Raw genomic sequence first — 22,664 nt, 5'->3', positions numbered from 1 at the left:
AGACAGAGATGGATAGCTAGATGATAGACAGAGGTATTACAGAAGATGGAAAGATGACGATATATGATACAGAGACAGGGATGGCGGCCTCGCGCTTCATCCGGATTCCCTTTCACACCTTCACAGAGACCCGCCCGGCACCTCCATCGCCCCGCCAGCCGTCCTGACCCAGCGCGGCTCCTTGATCAAAGCGCGAGAGATCAAAGGGCCGGCGGGAGAAAGGAAGCGGTTGGCTACATCGTCATCCAATCACAGCCCGGCTCGGCTTCCGCTCCTCCGAGGAGGGGCGGGCTTTGGAGCCTGACGGCGACCAATCGCTTCCTGAAGGAGGGCGGCGGGGGTGGGGCGCAAGAGAGGAGAACCCGGGGCGGGGAAGATGGCCGCCCCCATCAAGATCAGGGAGGAGGAAGAGGAGGAGGAGGAAGAGCGGAGGGGCTCTTGTCTGAGCTCTTTCTGACCCCCCCAGTCCCATCTCCCCCCCCCTTTCCAGCCAATTCCCACCCTGTGGCTTTCTCCTTTGGAAAAGGGGGGGTCTGTTTTCCCACCTCACCCCTCAAGCATTAGTTCTTGCTGGATCCCCAGCCTGCGCCCCCCCACCACCTTTCTCAAAGCAAGAGGAAGCATCACCTTTTTTAAATTTATTTTATTTTGTTTTTCTGCAGAAAGGTTATTTTTCTTCTCCCACCCCCCACCCCCGCCCCAGATTCCCGGTGAGCCACTAAGGTGCGGTTCCACGGTGTGAAACCACACAACCCTTTTCATTCTTTGGCTCAAGGATGCTCAAAGTGAAGCCGATGGGCCACAAGCCATGGCCACGTAGCCTGGCTTAAAGAGGTGACTGGGGGGGGACATGGGGAATATATTCAGCCCCTTCCCTGCCCCACGGAAAGGGGCTCGCCGGGCCGAAGGACTGGCCAACCCGGGTAGCTTTGATGAACTTCACCGCAAATGCAAAGGTAAACACACTTTTTAAAAAATATACATTTTATACGGCTTTGCAGACGTTTCGTGACCCAGCTAGCTAACATCGTCAGGGATGGAAGGGAGTGGAGCTTGCAGGCAGGAGGAGAGGAGGATGGTGGCGTCCATGTTACTCCCATGAGTTGGGTGGTTTCCTTGCAGACGTTTCGTGACCCAGCTAGCTAACATCATCAGGGATAGAAGGGAGTGGAGCTTGCAGGCAGCAGGAGGACGGTGGCGTCCATGTTACTCTCGTGATTTGGGTGGTTTCCTTGCAGACGTTTCGTAACCCAGCAAGCTAACATCCTCAGTGCTAGAAGAGGCATTGGCAATAATTTTTATACCGTCCTTTTTATTCTGTTGTAAGTCGATAGCCAGACGGGGGGTGGCGTTTCATAAATAAATAAAAATAAACTGAAATGTGCTTCACACTCTTCTTTTTTCTCCCTGCTTCCTTTTCAGATGTTTTTCCTCAACAAATGGAAGGCGTCAAGCTGATCATTAATAAATCTCTGAGTAGCCATTTTCAGGTGGGTGTCCTTGATTCTAGGAGTCTGTAGTTGATGTGTGTTTGTGTGTGTGTCTGTAACACATTAACCTACCTCGCAGGGTGATTGTTGAGTGGAGTTAAGGAAAGAGGGAGTGCTTTCTTCTCCCCTATCCAGCCAGCAAACAAACATTAGACTAAGTTGTCTTGGGCAGACAGTCCTCGTCTTACAGTTGTTCATTTAGTGACTGTTCAAAGTTACAACGGCACCGGAAAAAGGGACTTTGGACCGGTTTTCACACTTACGACCGACCGTTGCAGCATCCCCATGGTCATGTGATCAAAATTCAGCCGCTTGGCAACTGACTCGTATTTATGACGGTTGCAGTGTCCCGGGATCACACGATCCCTCTTTTGCGGATCACAACCGTGTCACTAACTGAACAACTGCAGCAAGCAAGGTGGTAAAATGGGATAAAACTCGACAAATGTCTTGCTTAGTGACAGAAATGTTGGACTTGACTGTGGTCGTAAGTTGAGGACTGTCTGATTTTAAAGCTGCTATTGGTGGCTTCCCTTCAGGTATCCCACACCGTTCACCTGAGCACCATCGGACACTCAGGTTACCATCTGAACACGACCTATGTGGGGGATCAGCAGCTTAGTCCCACAGAGGTGAGTGAAAATGGATTCTCTTCTTAAAAACCTCCAGTGTTGAAGCATTCACCGCTTCTGGAGGAAGGTTGTTCCACTGGTTAATTGTTCTAAAATTAAATTAAAATGCAACCTTTTTGAAAAAGGCTTACTTTGGGCCCCTTCAAAGCAGACAAACCTCAGCCCATTTTCCTAGCATGGGAAATCGTTATTTTCCTTTTAACAGAAGTCAACAAATACAGTCCATGGAACCATTAATCATTGAAAATTTTTCTTGGAACAGCCGTGAAATTTGGAACAAAACTATAAGTTTGAAAGAGAGTTTTTTTTCCCCAGACTTTTTTTTTTTTAATTCATCCAGTTTCTTTTTTTCCTGGTTCTTTCCTAGATTTTTCCCACCCTTATTGGCGATATTAGCAATGTTGGGAGCCTCAGTGCTCAAATTCTCCATCTTATAACAGAGCGGATACGGACCAAAGCAATTTTCCAGGTAAAGCATTTCTCCCTCCGCGTCTGTCTGAATTCAAACCAGGATTTTGATTGTTCTCAATCCGCCCTAAATAGGATACTCTTTCTTTGCCTCCCTCTAGCCATCTTGGCCTGCCTCGCAGTACCGTTGTAAAGATGGCGGAGTATTTTAATACCCAAAGTTGCAGTTTGCAGCCTGAAACAAATGGCAGGATTTTTTTTTTTAAAGGCTCTTTAAAGCAAATAGAGACACAGATTGGAAGTAAATATAAACACACACACGACTTTTAATTAACTTTTAATTAACTTTTCCAGTTGAATTTAAACCGTCATTGCCTCCTTTTATTTTTTTTTATTTATATGCCCAAAATCTTTGTTAAAAAGGCCAATTCCTGACTGATTCATCCTGTTCCAGACTCAACAGGCCAAATTCACAACTTGGCAATTTGATGCTGAATATCGTGGGGGGGACTACACCGCCACCTTGACTCTGGGGAACCCCGATTTGATCAGCGAATCGGGTGAGTGTGCTGTACGGATAATCCTTGGCAGGTATTCATATCCCTTCCTTTCCCTCATCCATTTTTCCTTTCCTTTCCTTCTTCCATCTTCCTTTCCTTTCCTTCTATCTTCCTTTCCTTTCTCCCTTCCTTTCTCGTCTTTTATTTTCCTTTCCCCCTTTATTTTCTTTTCCTTTGTTCCTTCCCTTACCTTCTTTTATCTTCCCTTCCCTTTCCTTCTTCTTTCCTTCTTTCCTCTCTCCTTCCTTCCTCCCTCTTTCTTTCTTTCCCTCCTTCTCTTTCTTTGTCTTTCTCTCTCCCTTTCTTTCAATCTTTTTTCCTTTCTCTTTCTCTCCCTCTTTCCCTCTCTCTTTTGTCTCTTTCTCAATCTTCCTTCCTTTCTTTCTTTGTCTCCCTCCCTCCTTCCCTCTCTCTCTCTTTGTGTCTTTCTTTCTCAGCCTTCCTTCCTTCCTTCCTTCCTTCCCTCCTTCCTTCCTTCCTTCCTTCCTTCCTTCCTTCCTTCCTTCCTCCCTCCCTCCCTCCCTCCCTCCCTCCCTTCCTTCCTTCCTTCCTTCCTCCCTTCCTTCCTGAGACTGGCTTTCAGAAACATTGTGGTAAACTATACAACTGAATGGCTGCTTGTGCATTTGCAACCTGGGAATGGCTAATACAGGGGTCACTTTTTAAGTGATGGGGCCAAAGGGCTGTCCCTGCCACTGCTAATTGATCCTTGGCCATGTTTTATTCCATACAGTTATTGTTGTTGCACACTTCCTCCAGAGCATGACGTCACGGTTGGTCCTAGGGGGTGAATTAGTGTATCACCGACGTGCTGGAGAAGAAGGAACCATCATCACTCTGGCTGGCAAGTACACCGGTAAGTTCCTTGGAGGGAGAATCAGATTATCCCCAATTTAGGGGTCTCCAGATGCCATCGGAGCAAGAATTCCTGGATCTTCTAGCTGGTAGAGCTGGTTTGCAAAATCTTATGTGCCCCACCACTTTCAGAAATGGGGGGATAACAAGAACAGCAAGAAACACCAACAAGCCTAAACTGCAGTGTAAATGTCAGGCCTTGTTTTCTTCTACCTTTGTCCAAAGATTGTTCTAGAAAGAACAATACATAATTTTTTCAGGGGAAGGATGAGCGGGGAAGCCAGGAAAAAAAATAGTAGAAAGAAGGGAAGGGAAAAGAGAGAGAGAAAGGAAAGGAAAAGACAGAGACAGAGGAAGGAGGGAGGGAGAGAAGAAGGAAGGAAGGAAAGGAAGGAAGGGAAATGAAAGGAAGTTAAAAGGGAGGGAAGGGAAAGTAAAAGAGAACAGATGAGGGAGGGAGGGAGGAAGAAAAAAGGAAAGAAACGAAGAAAAGAGGAAAAGACAGAACTTGTGACTCTCTTACGCTGAAACAGCAGCATCCTCCAAAATCAAAGACTGAAGTTCTGCTGAGTTGGACTTTGGATGGATCAGCAGAAGCTCCGTTCTTGCTCCATCAATAATAAGCCACGTTGGGAATGGCTGGTGGAGGTATCGGAATTAGCTGAGAGGGCCAAATTGTCTTGTTTGGTGAGAGAAAATACATCTCTGGGTGGCTGGGAATCCCGTCTGGCATCTGGGATCTGCTCAGTCAGGACGGAGTCAGGGAAAAATAATTTACCAAGGAGAGATGTTCGTGGTTTCTCCCGTTGCTTCGTGTTCCTAATATTTCATTTATTTGCCAACCGTTAGAAATGCAGTATGTTTAATCCTGGTTTTTTGCCTTGTTTTAGCTCTGAAATGGATAGCCACCCTAAATTTAGGATTCGGAGGAGCCCATGCTAGTTACTACCACCGGGCAAATGACCAGGTGAGATTAACCTTCTTCCTTCTCCTCCATCTTCTTGTTCTTCATTTTCTGCTTGTTTTCTTTGTTCCCTCCTCTGTCTTCTCTTCCTTCCTCTTTTCATCCTTCTCTTTCTCCTCCTGATCTTCACGTTCTCTTCTTGTCTTCTCCTCGTTCTCCTTCTCGTCTTTCTCCTTCTAATTTTCATCTTTCTTTTCTTCTTCACTTCTCCTCTTTCTCCTTCTAGTCGTCCTCTCTTTTTCCTTCTCGTCTTTCTCCTTCTAATTTTCATCTTTCTTTTCTTCTTCACTTCTCTTTCTCCTTCTAGTCGTCCTCTCTTTTTCCTTCTCGTCTTTCTCCTTCTAGTTTTCATCTTTCTTTTCTTCTTCACTTCTCCTCTTTCTCCTTCTAGTCGTCCTCCTTCGAATCTTGATCTTCCTTTTCTCCCCTCCTCTTTCTCCTGCTAGTTTCCACCTTTCTTTTTCTTCTCTTCTTCTTCCTCCACCTCCCAATCCTCATTTCTCCTTCTCTTTCTCTTTCTAATATTCCTCGCGTTCTTCGTTTTTTCCTTTCCTTCTCCTCTTCCTCTATCTTTCTTCTCCTCCTCTCTCCTTTTATTCTTCCCCCTTCCTGTCTTTCTTCTCCGCCTTCTCTTTCTCCGTCGCCGCCTCCTCTCTCTTCATCTCTCTTTCACTTCTTCTTCCCTCTTCCTTCTCCTCCTTTTCCTGGGTCCCAATAACCTTTCAGTTTGACTTCGATTTTTTTTTTCCCCTTTCGTTGGCAGATTCAGCTGGGAGTGGAATTTGAGGCTAACACCCGGCTTCAGGACACAAGCTTTGCTTTTGGCTATCAGCTCAACCTGCCCGAAGCCAACATGACCTTCAAGGGTGAGTGACATTAAACCACTAACAGATCCAGCTCTCCAGCTGTCCTTCGCCGTTTAAGGGACAGGAGTTCTTTATCCTTTTGCTTGCCAAAAGTTTCCTTGTCTAAGGCAGGACTAGAACGCCCAAATTACTCACGATGGGCCCAAAGTCAATCAGTCGGCTTTCACTTTAAGGTGGGACTAGAACTCCCCGTCTCCTGGTGATTTGCCCTAAGTCACCCAGCCATCTTTCATGTCTGAGGTGGGACTAGAACTCGCTGTCTCCTGGTGACTGGCCCAAAGTCAACCATTTGGCTTTCATGCCTAAGGCAGGATTAGAAGTCCCAGTCTCCTGGCGATTGGCCCAAAGTCACCCAGTCAGCTTTCCTGCCTAAAGCAAGACTAGAACTCGCCATCTCCTAATTCCTAACCCAGGGCCTTAACCACTAGACCAAACTGCTCCTAATGGCTCTTTACTCTTCTTCCTTCAGGGCTTCTGGACAGTAACTGGCACGTGGGGGCAGTTCTGGAGAAGAAAATCCCCCCCTTGCCCGTGACCTTAGCGCTGGGCGCCTTCCTCAACCATTGGAAACACCGGTTCCATTGTGGGTTCAGCATCATTGTGGGTTGAGGGCCTGCACACCAGCCTGGCTCCGTTAACAAAGGAGGGGCGGTTGGGCTTGCAAAGTGGGAGGATCGCTCGGTTTGAGCGTTGCACCCCTGGATGGTGGGCGCGAGGGTATGGGTGCCCGTGCAGGGCAGGTGCGTGGCGATGCCACGACCGCCTCCGTGGGTCCGTGCACAATTCCTGCCCGGAAAGAAAACCACGTCCCTGGTGCCAGGGTGCCCAGTTTCTTCCCTGGAACTCCCGATTTCGGTCGGCTTAGGGCAAAGTTCAAGCCGGGCACAGGATTTTGGGTTGGGTGGTCGCACAGCTTTCTTTGTTCGAGACTTCTGATCACTGGATTCCCCAGCGAGGAATCGGCGCCATTTTGTCTGAGTGACATAGCGGGTCCTGAAATTCAGAAGACCCCCCCCCAACTCAGCTGCTGTGTCTCGGGTGTGTTTGTGCTATCCGGCTACTTCAGGGCAGAGACCAAAAAGCTGAATTACGACTTCTGTGCAATGATGAGTCTAAATACGATTAAAATCATGATGAGGCTGGGTGTATCTCGGTCTGGTTCTTTAGTTCCTTTGTTTGATAGTTCATAGAGGGGAAACCACCTTCCTTTTCTCAAACTTTACGGATAGACCATCCCTTTATAATAATAATAATAATAAAGTTGGAAGGGACCTTGGAGGTCATCTAGTCCAACCCCGTGCTCAAGCAGGAAACCCTATACCATTTCGGACCAATGGCTGTCCTTTAGTGATGCCTTTCCTGCCATTTTTGAGCATGGGGAAGAAAACCGACAGATGCTAAGAATGGACAATATGTTAAAAAAAAAGTAAAAGAGAGAAATAGATACAATAGATTAAAAAGAAAATAGATAAACCAGGGAAAGATGGCAGATGAAAATGAAAGAGATAAAAGCGACCTAAAGAAAAATTGGGTAAAAAAAAAAAGAAGAAAAATAAAAATCAAATAGATAAAATTAGGTAAAAAATGTATGAAAAGAAAGATGATAGATGAAAATAAAACGTAGGATCGATGAAGATGGTAGAAAAGGAATCTAAAACTAAAATAAATCAGCTAAATAGATACAATTGACGGAAAGAAAGAAAGAAATGATAAAAATACTGCAGGCCACTTTAGCTGACTGTGTTCAGCAGGTCAGCGGTTCAAATCTCACCGGCTCAAGGTTGACTCAGCCTTCCATCCTTCCGGGGTAGGTAAAATGAGGACCCAGATTGTTGGGGGCAATGTAAATATATATATACATTGCTTACTGGTGTACACCGCTTAGAGAGTGCCTGCACTTAAAGTGATATATAAGTCTCATAAATAAATAAATAAATAAATAAATAAAACAGATAAACTCAAAAAGAAAGATGCGAAGAAAAGATGAAAGATTAAAAAGGAAAGGATAGATGAAAAGGAAAATGGTAGAAAAGAGGTTAGCTAAAAATAGATAAATAGATACAAAGATAAGAAATACATAAAAATAAAATGGATGAAATAGATGAAAGATAAAAATAAAATAGTTAAATAGATGAACAGATGAACAGAAAGATGATGGATAAAAAGAAAATATTGATTGATAAAGCTGCAGCGAAAGCTTTTGAGCGAACCCACAAAAGAGGGAAAAAACAATATGGAAAAATAAACCATGTTTTTATTTAAGTAATGCTACCATTAAAGTGCTACTGAAAAAGCAGGGGGAAAAAGTCTCTTTCCTGGTAGTGCTAGCTAGAAACTAGCAAAATAGCATTTCAGAAAGCTCCACAATGGAGCCCAAACTACCTTGCTAAGTGAGACATTTCTTAAGGAGCTTTGTCCCATTTTACGACAGTCTCTTGCCACAGTTGTTAAATGAATCACAAATATATATATTTGCAGGCAAGGGGAAGCTTTAGGAAGTTGCTGGCTAGAACTGAGCACAGATTTTGGGGTGGGTTTTTTTTTCTGGCTGTACAGGTAGTCCTCTACTTACGACCACAATTGAGTCCATTGTTTCTGTGGTTAGTCCTTAAGTGAAACTTGCCCCTTTTTACGACCTTTCTCACCACAGTCGTTAAGCGAATCTGCCTTCCCTTCTTTTGCTAAGCGAATCACAAGGTCGTTAAACGAATCCGACTTCCATCCACTTTTCTTTGTCAGCCGGTTTCAGTAATAATAAAGTTGGAAGGGACCTTGGAGGTCATTTAGTTCAACCCCCCTGCTCAGGCAGGAAACCCTATACCATTTCAGACAGTGGCTGTCCAGTCAATGGGAAAAGGCAGATTCCCTTAATGACCGTGGCAAAAATGGGGCAAAATTCACTTGGCTGGCTGGCTGGCGGGTCCTGTGATAGGCAAACCGTCATAAATGCGAGTCGGTTGTGCCAAGCGTCTGAATTTTGATGGCCTGTCCCTGGGGCTGCCGCGACGGTGACGAGGCTGGGAAACGGCCCCGAGTCCCTTTTTCCCGCCGGCATCGTCACTTTGAAGCGGTTGCTAAATGAACAGTCTGTAATTCGAGGACCACCTGACTCGGCCCTTTAGGATTTTTGCCAAGCAGAGATTGTCCCAATCCGGGGTTTTTTTTTTTTTTAGCTGATAATTTCGGAGAGCAGAGGCGTCATGGAGGAGAGATTCTGTCTGTCATCGATATGATGGATTTGACGGGTGTTTTCCACTTTCAGCGACCGGAGTTCGGTCAACAGCAGCAGGAGTTTGGCGTAGAGAAACCTGAAGGAAAAAAAAAAGTTTTTTTTTAAAAAACCATCAGCTCCATTTGTTCCGTGCTGGCTCAGGAATTCTGGACGTTGAAGTCCACGAGTCATAACAGAGCCAAGGTTGCCTACCCCTGGCCTAGGCCAATATTTTCCAAGCCCGGACGGTTGTTAAGTGAATATTGCCCCATTTTGGCCACCTTTTCCATCACAGTTGTTAAGGGAATCGCTGCCACGGTCGTTAAGCGAATCTGCCTTTGCCCATGGACTGAAACCGGCAGTGATTCGCTTAAGATCTGTAGCAGAAGAAGGCCAAAAAGCAAAAATCCGGCGTTGACTTGCTTATCAACTGCCAGAAATTCCGCTCTCCACCGTGGTTGTAAAGTGAGGACTCCCTATAATTCAGGCATCCCTTTTGAAATAATTTCTAGGCCGTTCACCCAAAGCCGTTTTCATTTGGAGGTTGCGGAAAGCTAATTCTTAAAAAAAGAAGAAGAAAGGAAACTATAAAGCAGTTTGAGCTGTGCTTTAAATATTTGCTTACCTGGCAGAGAAGAGCAAAGAAAACGGGAAAAGCTCAATTTTCAGCACTTTCGAAGCAGGCTGGGAGATCAAAGCCAGATTCACTTAACAACCGTGTGTCTAATTTAACAACGCTCTTCCGTCTCACCTGCCTTCGGGCCAGGGGTGCCAGCGGTCGATGTATTTCTTTAAGGTCAGGGCAATCTTCTCCTGGGTCTGGTCGATCTCCTCCCGTTGAGTCACCTCTATGTGATCTACGAAGGAAGAGGAGGAGGAGGAGGAAGGCTGGGGTGGTCCCCGATGAAGCGAAACGGGACAAGGAAAAGGAAAGGGGCTGCTGAAGCCATCCTAGGCTTGTTGGGAATTCAGCTTCAGAATGCAAAGCTTTGGAAGGGGGCCTTAAGAGGTCATCCAGTCCAACCCCTTGGCTCGGGCAGGATTCAGTGTATTGGAAACAGAAAAAAAAGCAGGATATGATCTTAGAGGTCATTTAGTCCAACAACACACACACACACATACACACAGACCAGGGCCGGAATTCGACGAATGGGATCCTAGAACGAATAGGCCGGAAGGGACCCTAGAGGTCATCTAGCCCAACCCCTAGCCAGGGTGGGAATCCAGGACATAGAACCCTTGAACAGAAAAGCTGGAAATCACCTTAAGAGGTCATCTAGTCCAACCCCCTGACTAGGGCAGGAGTTCAATGGGATAGGATCCTAGTACAGGATGATCCTGGAAAGGACCCTAGAGGTCATCTAGTCCAACCCCCCCTCATCCAGGGCAGGAATCCTCATCTCCCCTGAGTGTGTGTGTGTGTGTGTGTGTGTGTGTGTGTGTGTGTGAGATAGAGCCTGCCCCCCCTCGGAAATGGGGGTCTTACCTGGGTAGAACAACACCAGGGCTTGCAGCAAAACGTACTCGGCTTCATGCAGCCTCAGTTTCCGCAAATTGGTGTGGAATTTAAGCAGCGCGTCTAAATAAACCTGCTGAAGGCCAGCTTGGGGAAAAAGAGAAAAAAAAAAGGTGTAGGGGGGAATTGGAGAGGGGTGTCACATTCTTAAAGCCAACCTGGTTTTCTGTCCTGGCTTGGATAAAATAATACTTTGTTTGGCCACGGGAGGGTGCTTTCGCACAACCCTGGCAGTGTTAAAAATTGAGTCCAGAGGCCACTGCAATTGGACGCCCTTGTGAACCGCCCTCCCTTCCATAATCTCTTTTCCATGCTTGGCTTCATGGCTGTTTAATCTCTTCCCCCGAGATTAATTACTGTTTGTTCAATTTGGGCTGGAGGAAAAACAAACAAACAAACAAAAACCACCCGTCCAGATGTCCAGGATGGTTTATCCAGGGTCTTAATAATATTAAATCCTCCCCATGGGGGTCTCAATGACGAGGGGGGAGAATAAGAAGTGGCTGTGTGAAATGGATGGGACACCCCTGTAGTTGGGGCACCCCCTGTAGCCCTCCAGGCGGTGGTTGAACTACAATTCCCAGCAGCCTCGTTGGCAGTGAAGGCTCTTGGGAGTCGTACTTACGACAGTCACTAAGCGGACTGTCGTAAGCCGAGGACCACCTCTCAAGCTTTTCCTTCCACATCTTTGTTTGATAGCACTAATTTGCCCATTAGATCCGCTCCCACCGGTTTGAACAAACTCAAAGCAGGTTTCTCAATTTAATTAATTGAGAATTAATTTTTCAGTGGCCGGATGGGGGTAGAGGGTTCTCCTAGCCTAGCCACCAATCATAGTTAGCTTGTTTTGCAGCTCAAAGGCTGTGTGTGCAACCTTCGGGGAACCACAAGCTAGCCAAGCCTCTTTTAATCACGGCGCCAGTCGGGGTGAGCCACATTCTATACTGCAGCGTATAAATTAATCAGTGCTCTTTTTTTGTCTGCAATCTGTACATTGCTTAATATACTGTGTCATTCTGCATTACAGACACACACACACACACCCCAAATTTAGAGATTAAACATTATGGAGGTATAGAACCGAGCGGCAGCCTAAATAATCACAATATTTATAATTTAGAATCGTTGCTGTGTGTTTGGCTGGGGATGATGGCTCGGTCTTCGATCTGGGGACTGGAGAAAGGGTCGATACGGTTTTATGCAAGCAAAGTTCTCTCGGGTGTTTTAAAAAGGGAGCGAATATTTTCTCGCAGATAATGAAATATGCATTCGCACTTGGCTGTTTGGTTTGTCTTTCCCGTCACCTGTTGCCGAGTCCGTTCTGTTTCTCGGAAAAAGAAATTAAAAATAGTTTTGTTATTGCATAGGGTCTGCTTCTCAGTCTCTGCAACTTTAAAAGGGATGGACTTCAACTTCCAGAATTCCTCATCTAGCCTGCTTTAAGACAAACGGACTTCGACTCCCAGAATTCCCCAGCCAGCATGCTTTAAGAAGATGGACTTCCATTCCCAGAATGCCCCAGCCAGCATGCTTTAAGAGGATGGACTTCCATTCCCAGAATCCCCCAGCCAGCATGCTTTAAGAGGATGGACTTCCATTCCCAGAATGCCCCAGCCAGCATGCTTTAAGAGGATGGACTTCCATTCCCAGAATTCCCTAGCATTCTGACATAAGGTGGATGTAGAGGCAGCTCAGGACAGCTCCTCCCTGCCCATGGAAGTGTCTGGTGTGATATACAAACCTGTGAATTTACAAGAGGCACACAATCTCTTCCCAACACCCCCCCCCCCACCGACCTACCCAGGGCGGCATCTTGGATGGTGTAGCCATGTGGACCACATTTCCAAGTATTCGTTTCCTCATTGAAGACCATGTTGAACTGGATCTGGCAGATCTCCAGCGTGGCTCCTTTCAGAAGGGAGATCTGGTCGTCCATGGGTAGATTTCTGAGTAGGAAGAAGGATCAAGGTTAGACAGAAGCTGGGTGATGCTCTTAAGAAGATCCAACTGGATCCCGGCTTGATTTGTTCCACCTTTTGATGAATGGCTTTGTTTGATTAGAATAGAATAGAATAGAATAGAATAGAATAGAATAGAATAGAATAGAATAGAATAATAATAGGAATAGAATAATAGGAATAGAATAGAATAATAATAGGAATAGAATAGAATAAACAAGAGTTGGAAGGGACCTTGGAGGTCATCTAGTCCAACTCCCCACTCAGGCAGGAAACCCTATACCATTTCAGACAAATGCTGTCCAGGCTCTTCTTAAAAATGTCCAGTATTGGAGCGTTCACCGCTTCTGGTGACGAGCTGTTCCACTGGTTAATTGTTCTCACTGTCAGGAAGTTTCTCCTTAGTTCTAGGTTGCTTCTCTCCTTGATCAGTTTCCATCCGTTGCTTCTTGTCCTGCCTTCAGGCGCTTTGGAGAAGAGCTTGACTCCCTCTTCTTTGGGGCAGCCCCTGAGACGTGGGAACTCTGCTCTCCTGTCCCCCTTCGTCCTTCTCTTCGTTAAACTAGACATGCCCAATTCCAGCAACCATTCAGCCACGGATGGGGTCTGTTCTTGCCGGACTCACCACAGGGAGGATCCGAAGCGAACGAGACCCCAACCCCAGGGAGGACAGAGAGGACCAAGAGAACAGGGGTCTGTCCCCCCCCAACACCCCTCACCTGAAAGCCGGGATGGCCTTGGCGAACTGGATGACCTGCTGGATCATGAAGGTGCTGAGGTCGGCAAGCAACGGCAGGATGGAGAAGACATCCGGAAGGACCTCCTCGGCGTTGTCCTCGTGGGAGGGCAGAAGATACAGCGAAGGGAAGGCGCTTTCCGGAGAACCCTGAGCCTCTGGATTGTGGACGTGGAGACGGACCGGCGGCTGCAGAGAGAAGCTGGGTGAGATGCCTTCACCGGGGACGTTGTGCGCGACCCCTTTTCCCAGGAGCGAGACGGCCCCGTCCGCTATTACAGGCAGTCCTCAACTTAAGCATTCGTTTAGTGAGCGGTGGAAGTTACCCATGGCACTAAGAAAAGGGACTTAGGACCAGTTCTCACACCTACGACCGTTGCAGCATCCCCAGGGTCACGTGATCAAAATTCAAAGGCTCGGCAACTGGCGTGTACCTCTGACGGTTGCAATAGCCCAGGGTTATCCGATCCCCTTTGGCTCCCTTCTGAGCAGCCAAGTCCACGGGGAAGCCCAGATTCACTTCACACCCTTCTTGGCTAACTTAACAACTGCAGCGATTCGCTTAACGACCGTGGCCGGTAAAGTTGTAAAAGGGGGCAAAAAGTCAAATTTGGGACTCAGTTCTGTGTTCGTAAAGCCGAGGACTGTCGGTTACGAGCGAGCCCGACGTCGGTTTCGACACCCGACTCTGGGACTGCCTTCCAACCCAAATGAACCCGGGTTACAACTGACCCGGGTTAAGAGAGTTGTGAGAATGGAGCCCCGGAATGCTGACTTGGAAGAGAGAGAGGCTTTTGCAGGGGAAAAAAAATAAAAATAAAATAGGAGATCCATCCTTCTTAATTGCTCACTTGGTAGTGGATGAACGGGGAGAAACTGGAATCAAAATGTTTCTTGTGGGCTTCCGTGAGGATCTCAATCAGCTGTTCTTGCTCCGGAGACAGGCCATGATCCTCCAGGGGCTCGACTGGGAGAATCGGGGGGCTCTTCTGCAGCTTCCGCTTCCGCAGCGCCCGGCGGGCGTACAGGGCCTCCTCTGACATGATCACTGCGGGAAAAAAGGGAATCGGAGTTCAGATTCTGGTGTGCAGGTAGTCCTCAGGTTATGACTGTTTGTTGAGCGACTGTGCGGATTTACAATGGCACTGAAAAAAGGGACTTATGATTAATCCTTGTCCTTCCTTCTTTCTTTCCTTCCTGTACTTTTTCTCTATCTTTCTTCCTTTCTCTGTCTTTCCTTCCCTCCCTCCCTCCTTCCTTCTTTCCTTCCTGTTCTCTCTGCCTCTTCTCTCTGTCACTCTTTATCTTTCTGCCTTTCCCTTCCTTCCTTCTTCCTTCCTTCCTTCTTTCCTTCCTTCCTTTTCTCTCTGTCACTATTTCTCTTTCTTCCTTTCCCTGTCTTTCCCTCCTTCCCTCCCTCTCCTTCCTTCCTTCCTTTTCTCTCTCTTCTTTCTCTCTGTCACTATTTCTCTTTCTTTCCCTGTCCCTCCCTCCCTCCCTCCCTTCCTTCCTTCCTTCCTTCCTTCCTTCCTTCCTTCCTTCCTTCCTTCCGCTTCTGTTTTTTTTAGCATGTTAGTTTCCAACTTTGCTTGCTTTTTTCCGGCTTGCCAAAAAACCCTGCAGCTGGCTGGTCTCAAATTCCTTTGCCCTGCCAGCCTCTGTCTTGGTTGGGGGGGGGGGTGTTCAAGCCTCTCTCTGCCCCCCCCACCCCAAAAGGTTATTCAGAGGCCCCCCTGGACTCCCACCCCCTGCCCCCGCAGGCAAGGACAGCTGCAGTGTCTATTATCTGCCCGTTTCCCTGCACGGGATGGGGACTGCGGGTCAGAAGGCAAGACTGCAATGCATCACGCCTCGCCCGCCTGCAGTGGCTGCAGCTGCCATCTTGCGCTCCGGGTTTCTGTGCTCCCCCCGCCCCCCCATGCATGCCCTGGGGGGGGGGAGAAATCCAGCATTTTGCTGGATCCTGATTTCACCTCGATTGGATCAGTGGCGGCTCCAAAGCGCCTTGCTGGATCTGGGGCCCAGGCTGATCTTTCCTTTCTTCCTTCCTTTATTTTTTTTTCTTTCTTTTCTCCCTGTCTCTTCTTTCTCTGTCTCTCTGTCTTTCCCTTTCTCTCTTCTTTTCCTTCTGTCTTTTCCTTCCTTCCTTCTTTCCTTCCTTTCTTTTCTCCCTCTCCTTTCTTTGTCCTCTCTCTTTCCCTTCTCTCTTTCTTTCCTTGTCTTTTCCTTCCTTCTTTCCTCCTCTCCTTTCTTTGTCCTCTCTTTCCCTTCTCTCTTCCTTTCCTTGTCTTTTCCTTCCATCCCTCCTTCCTTCCTTCCACATTCCATCTTTTCTTTCTTTTTTCTTTCTCTTTCTTTCTTTCTTCCACATTCCATCTTCTTTCTTTCTTTTTCCCCTCTTTCTTTCTTTCCTCCCTCTCTTCTTTCTCTTTTTTTGCTCTCTCTCTTCCTTTCCCTGTCTTTTCCTTCCTTCCTTCCTTCCTTCCTCATTCCATCTCCCCCCTTCCTCCCTCACTTCTCTTTTTTCTCTTTTCTGTTTTCTCTTTTCACTTGCTTTCCAATTCCCTTCCCTTCCTCCATAAAAGATAATCCAGCTGATCGATGGAGAGGCAAAGCCTGCTGGGCATGCGCCTCTATCTGGCTTTCCCAGCCCCACTGACTCTGGGGGGGGGGGTCTGAGGCGGCTTCCCCCTCCTAGCTATTGCAGAGGCTCTGGGGGTTTCCCCCCACGGGGGGGGGAATCTCCCACAAGTTCTCCCTGGAGAAAGCAGCCCTTTGGCCCCAAAGGCTGCCAGGGCTCGTTACAATTCCAACCACTGGCAAGGCAGAGAAATGCAATTTATTCCTCCTGGCTTTGCGTTTAAGAGCTGCTACAAGGGATCCCTTGTGATTTTATTCTCACAACCCTCTGGCCAGGAAACCATTGGCAGAGCTGGAATAGCAGAAGGACAGCAGGCCAAGCTGGGGGTGGGAGCTGGGAACTTGACTCCGGTTCCCATCATCCACTTTGGGAGGATTGAAGGAAGCCCGCCCACCCGGTAGCCCTGCTTCCTATGTGCCTGGATAAGCTACAGTCCATCCCCACCAGTTGAATCATGGATTTACACGTAGTACTCAGCTCTGTTGGGCTAACCATGGTTTAGCAAACCGGCCAGGAAGTAATGCTCTTCACTGAAGGAAACTGAAAACAAATTCAGTTTGGCGAAAGGAGGAAGGAAGGGAAAGAAAGAAGGGAGGAAGGAAGGAAGGAAGGAGGGGAAGGAGTAAAGAAGGAATGGATGTGAAGGGGAAGGGGAGGGAAGGAGGGGGAAGCGATGGAAGGAAGAAAAAGACAGAGAAAGGAAAGGAAGAGAGAAAGAGAGAAAGATGAGGGAGGGAGGAGGGAGAAAAAAGAAAAAGAAGAAAGATGAAGGACAGGAAGAGATGAAAGAAAGAGAAAGAGGAAGAAAGAAGACGGACTATAGATAGGAAGGAATGGAGGGAGAGAAAGGAAGAAAAAGAAAAAAGAAAGAGAAAGAAAGAAAGAAAGAAAGAAAGAAAGAAAGAAAGAAAAAGAGAGGGAAAGGAAAGGAAGAGATAAAGAGAAAAAGAAAAGGAGAAAAGACGGAGTACAGATAGGGAGGGAGGTAAGCAGAGAAAGAAAAAGAAAAAAAAGGATGGGGAAAGAAAAGGAAGAGAAAAGAGAAAGAGGGAGGAAAGAAGGAGTACAGATAGGGCAGGAGGGAGGCAGAGAAAGAAAAAGAGAAAGAAAGAAAGGAAAGGAAAGGAAAGGAAAGAGAAATAAGAAGATCCTGGCTCCCAGACACTTACTGTCCTTCCTCATCCCCACCGCCAGGCATTTTTTGTACCGGCAGGCCTGGCACTGTCGCCGCTTGGCTTTGGTGACCAGGCAGCTCTGAGTAAAAGGACAAGTGAACTGGATGCCCTTCAGCACCGTCCTCCTGCAAGGCAAGGGGAAGAAGCTTGAGTGGGAGTCATGAGGACTAGTAACCTGTGTGCGCCCGCATCCATCCAGGCCTACCGGAAAAACCCTTTGCAGCCTTCACAGGTCATGACGTGGAAGTGGTAGCCGCTGGCTCGGTCTCCGCAGACGCCACAGGTCTTCTCCTCGGCTTCCAGGTCCGGCTCACCCCACAGGCTTCTGCCTTCACCGTCCGAGGAACTCTGCATGTTGCCAGGCGCCGGCTCCGTAGGGAGAAATGTCACAGACTCACCTGCCTCCTTTCGTTGTCATTTAAAGGGAGTCGCTGGCTGGCTGAGGAAGGAAATGCCCAGGGCTCCTTAATTTTTTTTCCCAACGACAAGCCTGCAAGGTAGGCTGGCTGAGAGGGAAAAAAAAAAACTAACTCACAGTCTGCTTAGGGAGCTTCTCTGGCTAAAGCGGATCTTGAACCCAGGTCCCCCCAATCTGGAGGTGAGGTCTTTATCATTGGGCCATCCTGACTTTTGAAGGTTATGTAATATTTTACATTACATTATATTACATTACACTATGTTACATTATACTATATTATTATATTTGTTATATTATCATATTATACTATATGTTATTATTTTATTTCTATTCTATTCTATTCTATCCCTATTGTCTATTCTATTCCATTTCATTCCATTTTTATTCCTATTCCTATTCTATTCTATTCTATTCTATTCTATTCTATTCTATTCTATTCTATTCTATTCTAATTCTATTCCCTATTTCTATTCTAATTCTATCCTATATTCTATTCTATTCTATTCCATTCCATTCCATTCAATTCCATTCCATTATTCTATTCTATTCTATTCTATTCTATTCTAGTCTAGTCTAGTCTAGTCTAGTCTATTCCATTCTATTCCATTCCATTATTCTATTCTATTCCATTCCATTCCATTCCATTCCATTCCACTATTCTATTCTATTCTATTCTATTCTATTCTATTCTATTCTATTCCATTCAATATTTAATATTAATTTGATTTATATGGTCACCCATCTCAGCTAAGTGACTCTGGAGGGCTCATCACATAAGGGCTGATCCAGTCCAAACACAGAAAAATCCAGTCCCGCCAGCAGCAGCAGCAGCTTTACCAATAATGGACACACACCCTGGGTTAATCCTTGCTTAGCCAAACCTACTTCCTGCCTCCCTTTCCATGTTAGGTCCATGTTAGGTTCCCCCCACAAGCCACCTTTCAGCTCCAAGGCAGGACCTGCTTGCTGGCAGGAAAAGGTTTAACTAAAAATAAAGCTGAAAGAAAAGTACCAAACTACCCAGCCCTCTTTTAGCCAAGCCGAGCATGCACAGTGTTGTGCTTAAGGCTCTTAGCACCTGGGTAAATGGTTCAACTCCTCCTTTTGGTTGCTCATTCGTGGGTGTGTAAAAGGACAAGAGTTATGCAATCTGGTAGGGAAGAAAAAAACAAAGCAAAGGCTGGGGGGGGGGAGAGAGAAAGAGACAGAAAGAGACAGAGCAGGAGAAAGAGACAGAAAAGAAAGAGATGAGAGAAAGAGTAAGAGAAAAAGAAACAGAAAGGAGAGAGAAAGAGTGAGAAAGAAAAAGAAATAGAAAGACAGAGGAATAGAATAGAGCAGAGCAGAGTAAAATTAATAGAATAAAATAGAATAGAATAGAATAGAATAGAATAGAATAGAATAGAATAGAATAGAATAATAACTTTATTGTCACTTTGAATGTACACTAATCGGCATACGTTAAAATGAAATTTCGTTCCATACAGCTGTCAAAGGGTCACCACCTCCAATACACACTACATAAACATGACAATAAACAAATACAGAATTATGCATATACCCACATATATTATATGACACAGAGAAACGAGAGAAAGTATGAGAGAGCAAAACAAAGCGACAGAAAGAAAAAGAGAGAAACAGAGAAACAGACAGAGAAAAAGAAAGAGACAGAAAGAGGGAGAGAGAGAGAAAAAAAGACAGAGACAAAGAAAGAAAAAGAAAAAGGAAGGAAGGAAAGAGAAAGAGACGGAAGGAAACAGAAAAAGAGAGAGAAAAAAAGAAAGAAAGAAAGAAAGAAAGAAAGAAAGAAAGAAAGAAAGAAAGAAAGAAAGCAAAAAATACCAGAAATATTTTAATGGCACTTTTTCTAACTAACCAGAGGAAACTGCTTTGGGGGATTGCAACTTACAGTACGAAATGTACAGACTACAATGCATCCATCAGCCGCAGCTGCAGCTGATGCTTTAAAAAAAAAAAAAAAGCTGGAAAAGATGCTACCAAAATCCTGATTTTTTTTTTTTTTACAGTACTATCACAGACCAACATGGTTCTCCTAGAAAAGAAGGAGAGAAAAAAAAGTCTCTTTGAGCCAAAGATGATGACGATGACAATAATAATAATAATAATGAGGATAATAATCACCACATCCACAAAATCCCTTTCATTGCAAAAAAAGCAGCTCTCCCTGGCACATCTTGCAACAATCACTTCCACACCGTCAAGCATCCCCATCTGCCTATCGCAGGTCCTTGGGAAGGACTCGAAACATCTGGCTGAAATGTGCACAATGTGCACCCACCACAATAATAATAAGAGAACACCATCGCTATTGACAAAATCCCAATCGGTCAATTGCAAAAGGCAGCTTTGCTTGGAAGAACTGACAATCTTGCCACAAAACCTTTACAACCTTTCAACATCTGTCTGGCCCAGGTCCTCAAGAAGGACTTAGTGGGTGGATAAAAACGCCATTTTTAAAACAAACAAGCACACAAACATCTGGCTGACCGGTCAACCAGCCGTAATGACTATCACGCTCGCTTTATCCTGTTTTTTCATCAGTCAATTATCAAAAAGCCAAGTTGTTCCAAGCCACGCAACCACAACTACGCCAATAAATTGCGACACCAAATGTTCCTGGAAACGAAGCGACACAAATGAAGGTCAACCCCAGCTGAAGAACTGGCAGCTGTGGTTTCAACCCTGTTGCATAGGACATCCTCTTCCATATTTACAATGATTAACACATTACGCAGGCCCTCGACGTACAGTCCCGAAATTTGTGTCGCTAAGCGAGATGGTTGTTAAACGAATTTTGTCCCGCTTTACAACTTTCCTTGCTGCAGCGGTTAGGTGGATCACTGCAATTGTGAAGTTAGTAACCAAGTTGTTAAGTGGCTTTGTCAGAAGGTCGCAAAAGGGGATGGCGTGACCCCGGGCTAGTATGCCCGTCGTAAATATGAGTCAGTCATTAAGTGTTTTCATTTTCATCAGCTGAGCTCGGGGGAACGCTGCAACTGTCATCACTATGAAAAACGGCCCTAAGTCCTTTTTTCAGCACCGTCGCAACTTGGAACGGTCACTAAAAGGACCGTCGTAAGTTCTGTAGCTCAGACATGAAAAAGACCGTAAAGAGAATGACGGTGGCTTAGGAAACAGACATTTTGGACTCATTTGTGTGTCCATGAAGTTTGTTTTTGACCAGAAAGATAGTTCTGGTTTGTTTGTTTGCTTTTCAAAAAGGTGAATCGGTTGCTTACAAGGATGAAATTATTGCCAAGTGGGAAGACCACCGATTTAAAAATAAATAAATAAATAAAAATCAAGTCTAACGTGAGAACTCAGCGCCGATCCTTTAACACCCTCGCTCTCCCCAATTAAATGCAGGAAATTTGGATCGCCGTTTTGTGAAATCCAGCCAGGATCTGTCTTGCTTTCTCCAGCCACCCGTGAACCGTCGTGGGCCACCCGGTGATCCTCCATCTCGTGCCCGTCTTTACCTGCTTTTATTTGCGGAGTGACGTTCCCGCTCTTCCCGACGCTTGAAAACCCTCTTGATTAATTTTCCCCACGGATTTGGGGATCTCTGACGCGCAGGTGGGGGGAAAGATCCAGACTAATTTTCCTTGATTAAGAGAGGAGACAGGTTGTACTTTGAACCCATGAGCAAGCAGGAGAGAAAGTGCCAGCTGGCCCTGTGGGTGAGGGAGGGAAGAAGGGAAGGGGAAAATACCCAGCTGGAGAGATGGAAGAAGGGCTAGAAGTGCCCAAACACCAACAGCGCCAATGCCAAACTTCCTTCGAACAAGATTGCAGCCGCTCCTCGTTTTACGACCATGTGTTTCGAGTTACGAACGGCACTGAAAGAAAGCACAGGAGGTCCTCAGCTTGCGACCGCAATGGTGCCCCAAATTTAGGGGGGGGTCAAGCGAGAAATGGGTTCTGCGGGTTTTTGCCCCAGTTTGCGACTTTCCTGGCCACGGTTGTTAAGTGGATCGCTGCCTTTGTTAAGTGAGTAACACGGTCGTTAAGTGAAGGTCGCCAAAGGGGATCGCGTGATCCCCGGGACGCTGCGACCGTCGTAAATAGGAGTCAGTTGCCGAGTGTCTGAATTCTGATCACATGATCCTGGGGAGGCTGCCGCGGTCGTTAAAGCGTGAAAAGGGGTGCTGGTCGGCTCTAGATAGATTGATAGGTTCCTTGTTGTTTGAATTCTGCCTAGAGATCAACAGTCCTGCGAGGTAGAATTTAAATTCGAGATTTTGGACAGGGACATGCAAGGAGTCCCTTTTTTCAGTGCCGTTGTAACTTCGAACAGTCACTAAACGAACGATGGTAACTCAAGGACTATCGGTGGTTCCTTTTTGACCGAGTCAACATAATAGTGTGAAAATTAAATAATTTTTGGTCTCTCTCTCTTTCTCCTCTCTATCTCTCTTCTCTTTCCCCCCCCCTTTCTTTCTCTTTCTCTTTCTCTCTCTCTCTTTCTCTCTTTGTCTCTCTCTCCTCTCTCTCTTTCTCCTCTCTCTCTTTCTTTCTTTCTTTTTTTTCTCTCCTCTCCCTTTCTCTCTTTTTCTCTCTAGCTCTCTTCTCCTTTCCCCTTTCTTTCTTTCTCTTTCTCTTTCTTTCTCTCTCTCTCTTTCTCTGTCTCTCTTTCTCTCTCCTCTCTTTCTCCTCTCTCTCTCTCTTCTTTCTCTTTCTCTTTCTCTCTTCTCTCTTTCTTTCTCTTCTTTCTTTCTCTCTCTCTCTCTCTCTCTCTCTCTCTCTCTCTCTCTCTCTCTCTCTCTCTCTCTCATACACACAAACACAGAGACAAGTTGTCACACCTAGTGTTTTTATTCACAGTAACTTACCTGTTACCTGGATGTCTTGAGCAACATTTCTGTAACTGGGGCCGGTTGCTGGTGTCCCACTGCAGTTCTGGGGCCAGGCTGCCGTTAGCCCAAAGACGAGTAACAAATTTTTGGGAGCCTGCTTTGCAACCTCTGGGGGTCCCCCATGTCTGTCCAGGGTCACCGGCAGGTACCCATGTGCCTCGCGGGGCCCCGAGTCCAGGTAATGTTTGTTGCAATCCTCCTGGAATGAAGTTAAACCCGTTTGGTTCCTGACAGGCAAATGAGAACACTCACAACTCACAGCCCGATTGTCTGCGAGTGGCTGAGGCATGTGGACAAGAAGTCAGCTTGTTCCGTTTGAACTGGGTTTACAGGAGGGTTGAATGTACACAGGGG

General features: G+C 46.2%; 2 protein-coding genes across 12 annotated transcripts; one reads left to right on the top strand and one right to left on the bottom strand.

Annotated features, from left to right (window-relative positions):
* Nucleotides 1-355: 355 nt before the first annotated feature.
* Nucleotides 356-6,923, top strand: TOMM40L (translocase of outer mitochondrial membrane 40 like). Its single transcript, XM_039363463.1, has 9 exons — nt 356-956; nt 1,423-1,490; nt 2,030-2,122; nt 2,490-2,591; nt 2,985-3,090; nt 3,824-3,946; nt 4,836-4,912; nt 5,673-5,775; nt 6,245-6,923. Exons 1-9 carry the CDS (start codon nt 851-853, stop codon nt 6,382-6,384), a joined length of 918 nt encoding a protein of 305 aa, XP_039219397.1. The 5' UTR covers nt 356-850; the 3' UTR covers nt 6,385-6,923.
* Nucleotides 6,924-8,011: 1,088 nt separating this feature from the next.
* NR1I3 (nuclear receptor subfamily 1 group I member 3) lies at nt 8,012-22,516 on the bottom strand. Of its 11 annotated transcripts, none has more exons than XM_039363644.1 (11): nt 22,287-22,516; nt 21,167-21,293; nt 20,934-21,058; nt 17,218-17,518; nt 17,007-17,137; nt 14,048-14,244; nt 13,180-13,385; nt 12,303-12,448; nt 10,473-10,589; nt 9,738-9,843; nt 8,012-9,083 (listed from the first exon to the last, which is right to left on the bottom strand). In XM_039363644.1, the coding sequence occupies exons 4-11, from the start codon at nt 17,364-17,366 to the stop codon at nt 8,945-8,947; spliced, it is 1,191 nt and encodes a 396-aa protein (XP_039219578.1). In that variant the 5' UTR covers nt 17,367-17,518; nt 20,934-21,058; nt 21,167-21,293; nt 22,287-22,516; the 3' UTR covers nt 8,012-8,944. The 11 variants fall into 11 exon arrangements, with proteins under 11 accessions (XP_039219578.1, XP_039219580.1, XP_039219583.1 ...); XM_039363646.1 differs by having other exon boundaries at nt 17,218-17,451; XM_039363649.1 differs by lacking the exons at nt 20,934-21,058; nt 21,167-21,293 and having other exon boundaries at nt 17,218-17,451.
* Nucleotides 22,517-22,664: the final 148 nt, after the last annotated feature.

Source organism: Crotalus tigris, unplaced genomic scaffold, assembly GCF_016545835.1.
Source record: "Crotalus tigris isolate CLP2741 ecotype Arizona unplaced genomic scaffold, ASM1654583v1 scf7180000019553.37968852642:3898890, whole genome shotgun sequence".
Taxonomy (NCBI): Eukaryota; Metazoa; Chordata; class Lepidosauria; order Squamata; family Viperidae; genus Crotalus; species Crotalus tigris.
Note: the sequence above shows the minus strand (reverse complement) of the source record. Positions and strands in the feature narration are given on the sequence as shown.

What these genes read in the sequence shown, in the direction of transcription:
- TOMM40L (XM_039363463.1), top strand. Translation starts at nt 851, where the DNA reads ATGGGGAATATATTCAGCCCCTTCCCTGCCCCACGGAAAGGGGCTCGC. An exon ending in TCTGGCTGGCAAGTACACCG is followed by an intron (nt 3,947 to 4,835) that starts GTAAGTTCCTTG and finishes GCCTTGTTTTAG; the next exon opens with CTCTGAAATGGATAGCCACC. An exon ending in ACCACCGGGCAAATGACCAG is followed by an intron (nt 4,913 to 5,672) that starts GTGAGATTAACC and finishes TTTCGTTGGCAG; the next exon opens with ATTCAGCTGGGAGTGGAATT.
- NR1I3 (XM_039363644.1), bottom strand. Translation starts at nt 17,366, where the DNA reads ATGCAGAGTTCCTCGGACGGTGAAGGCAGAAGCCTGTGGGGTGAGCCG. An exon ending in GGCTGCAAAGGGTTTTTCCG is followed by an intron (nt 17,138 to 17,217) that starts GTAGGCCTGGAT and finishes CTTGCCTTGCAG; the next exon opens with GAGGACGGTGCTGAAGGGCA. An exon ending in CCCCGTTCATCCACTACCAA is followed by an intron (nt 13,386 to 14,047) that starts GTGAGCAATTAA and finishes TTCTCTCTGCAG; the next exon opens with CCGCCGGTCCGTCTCCACGT.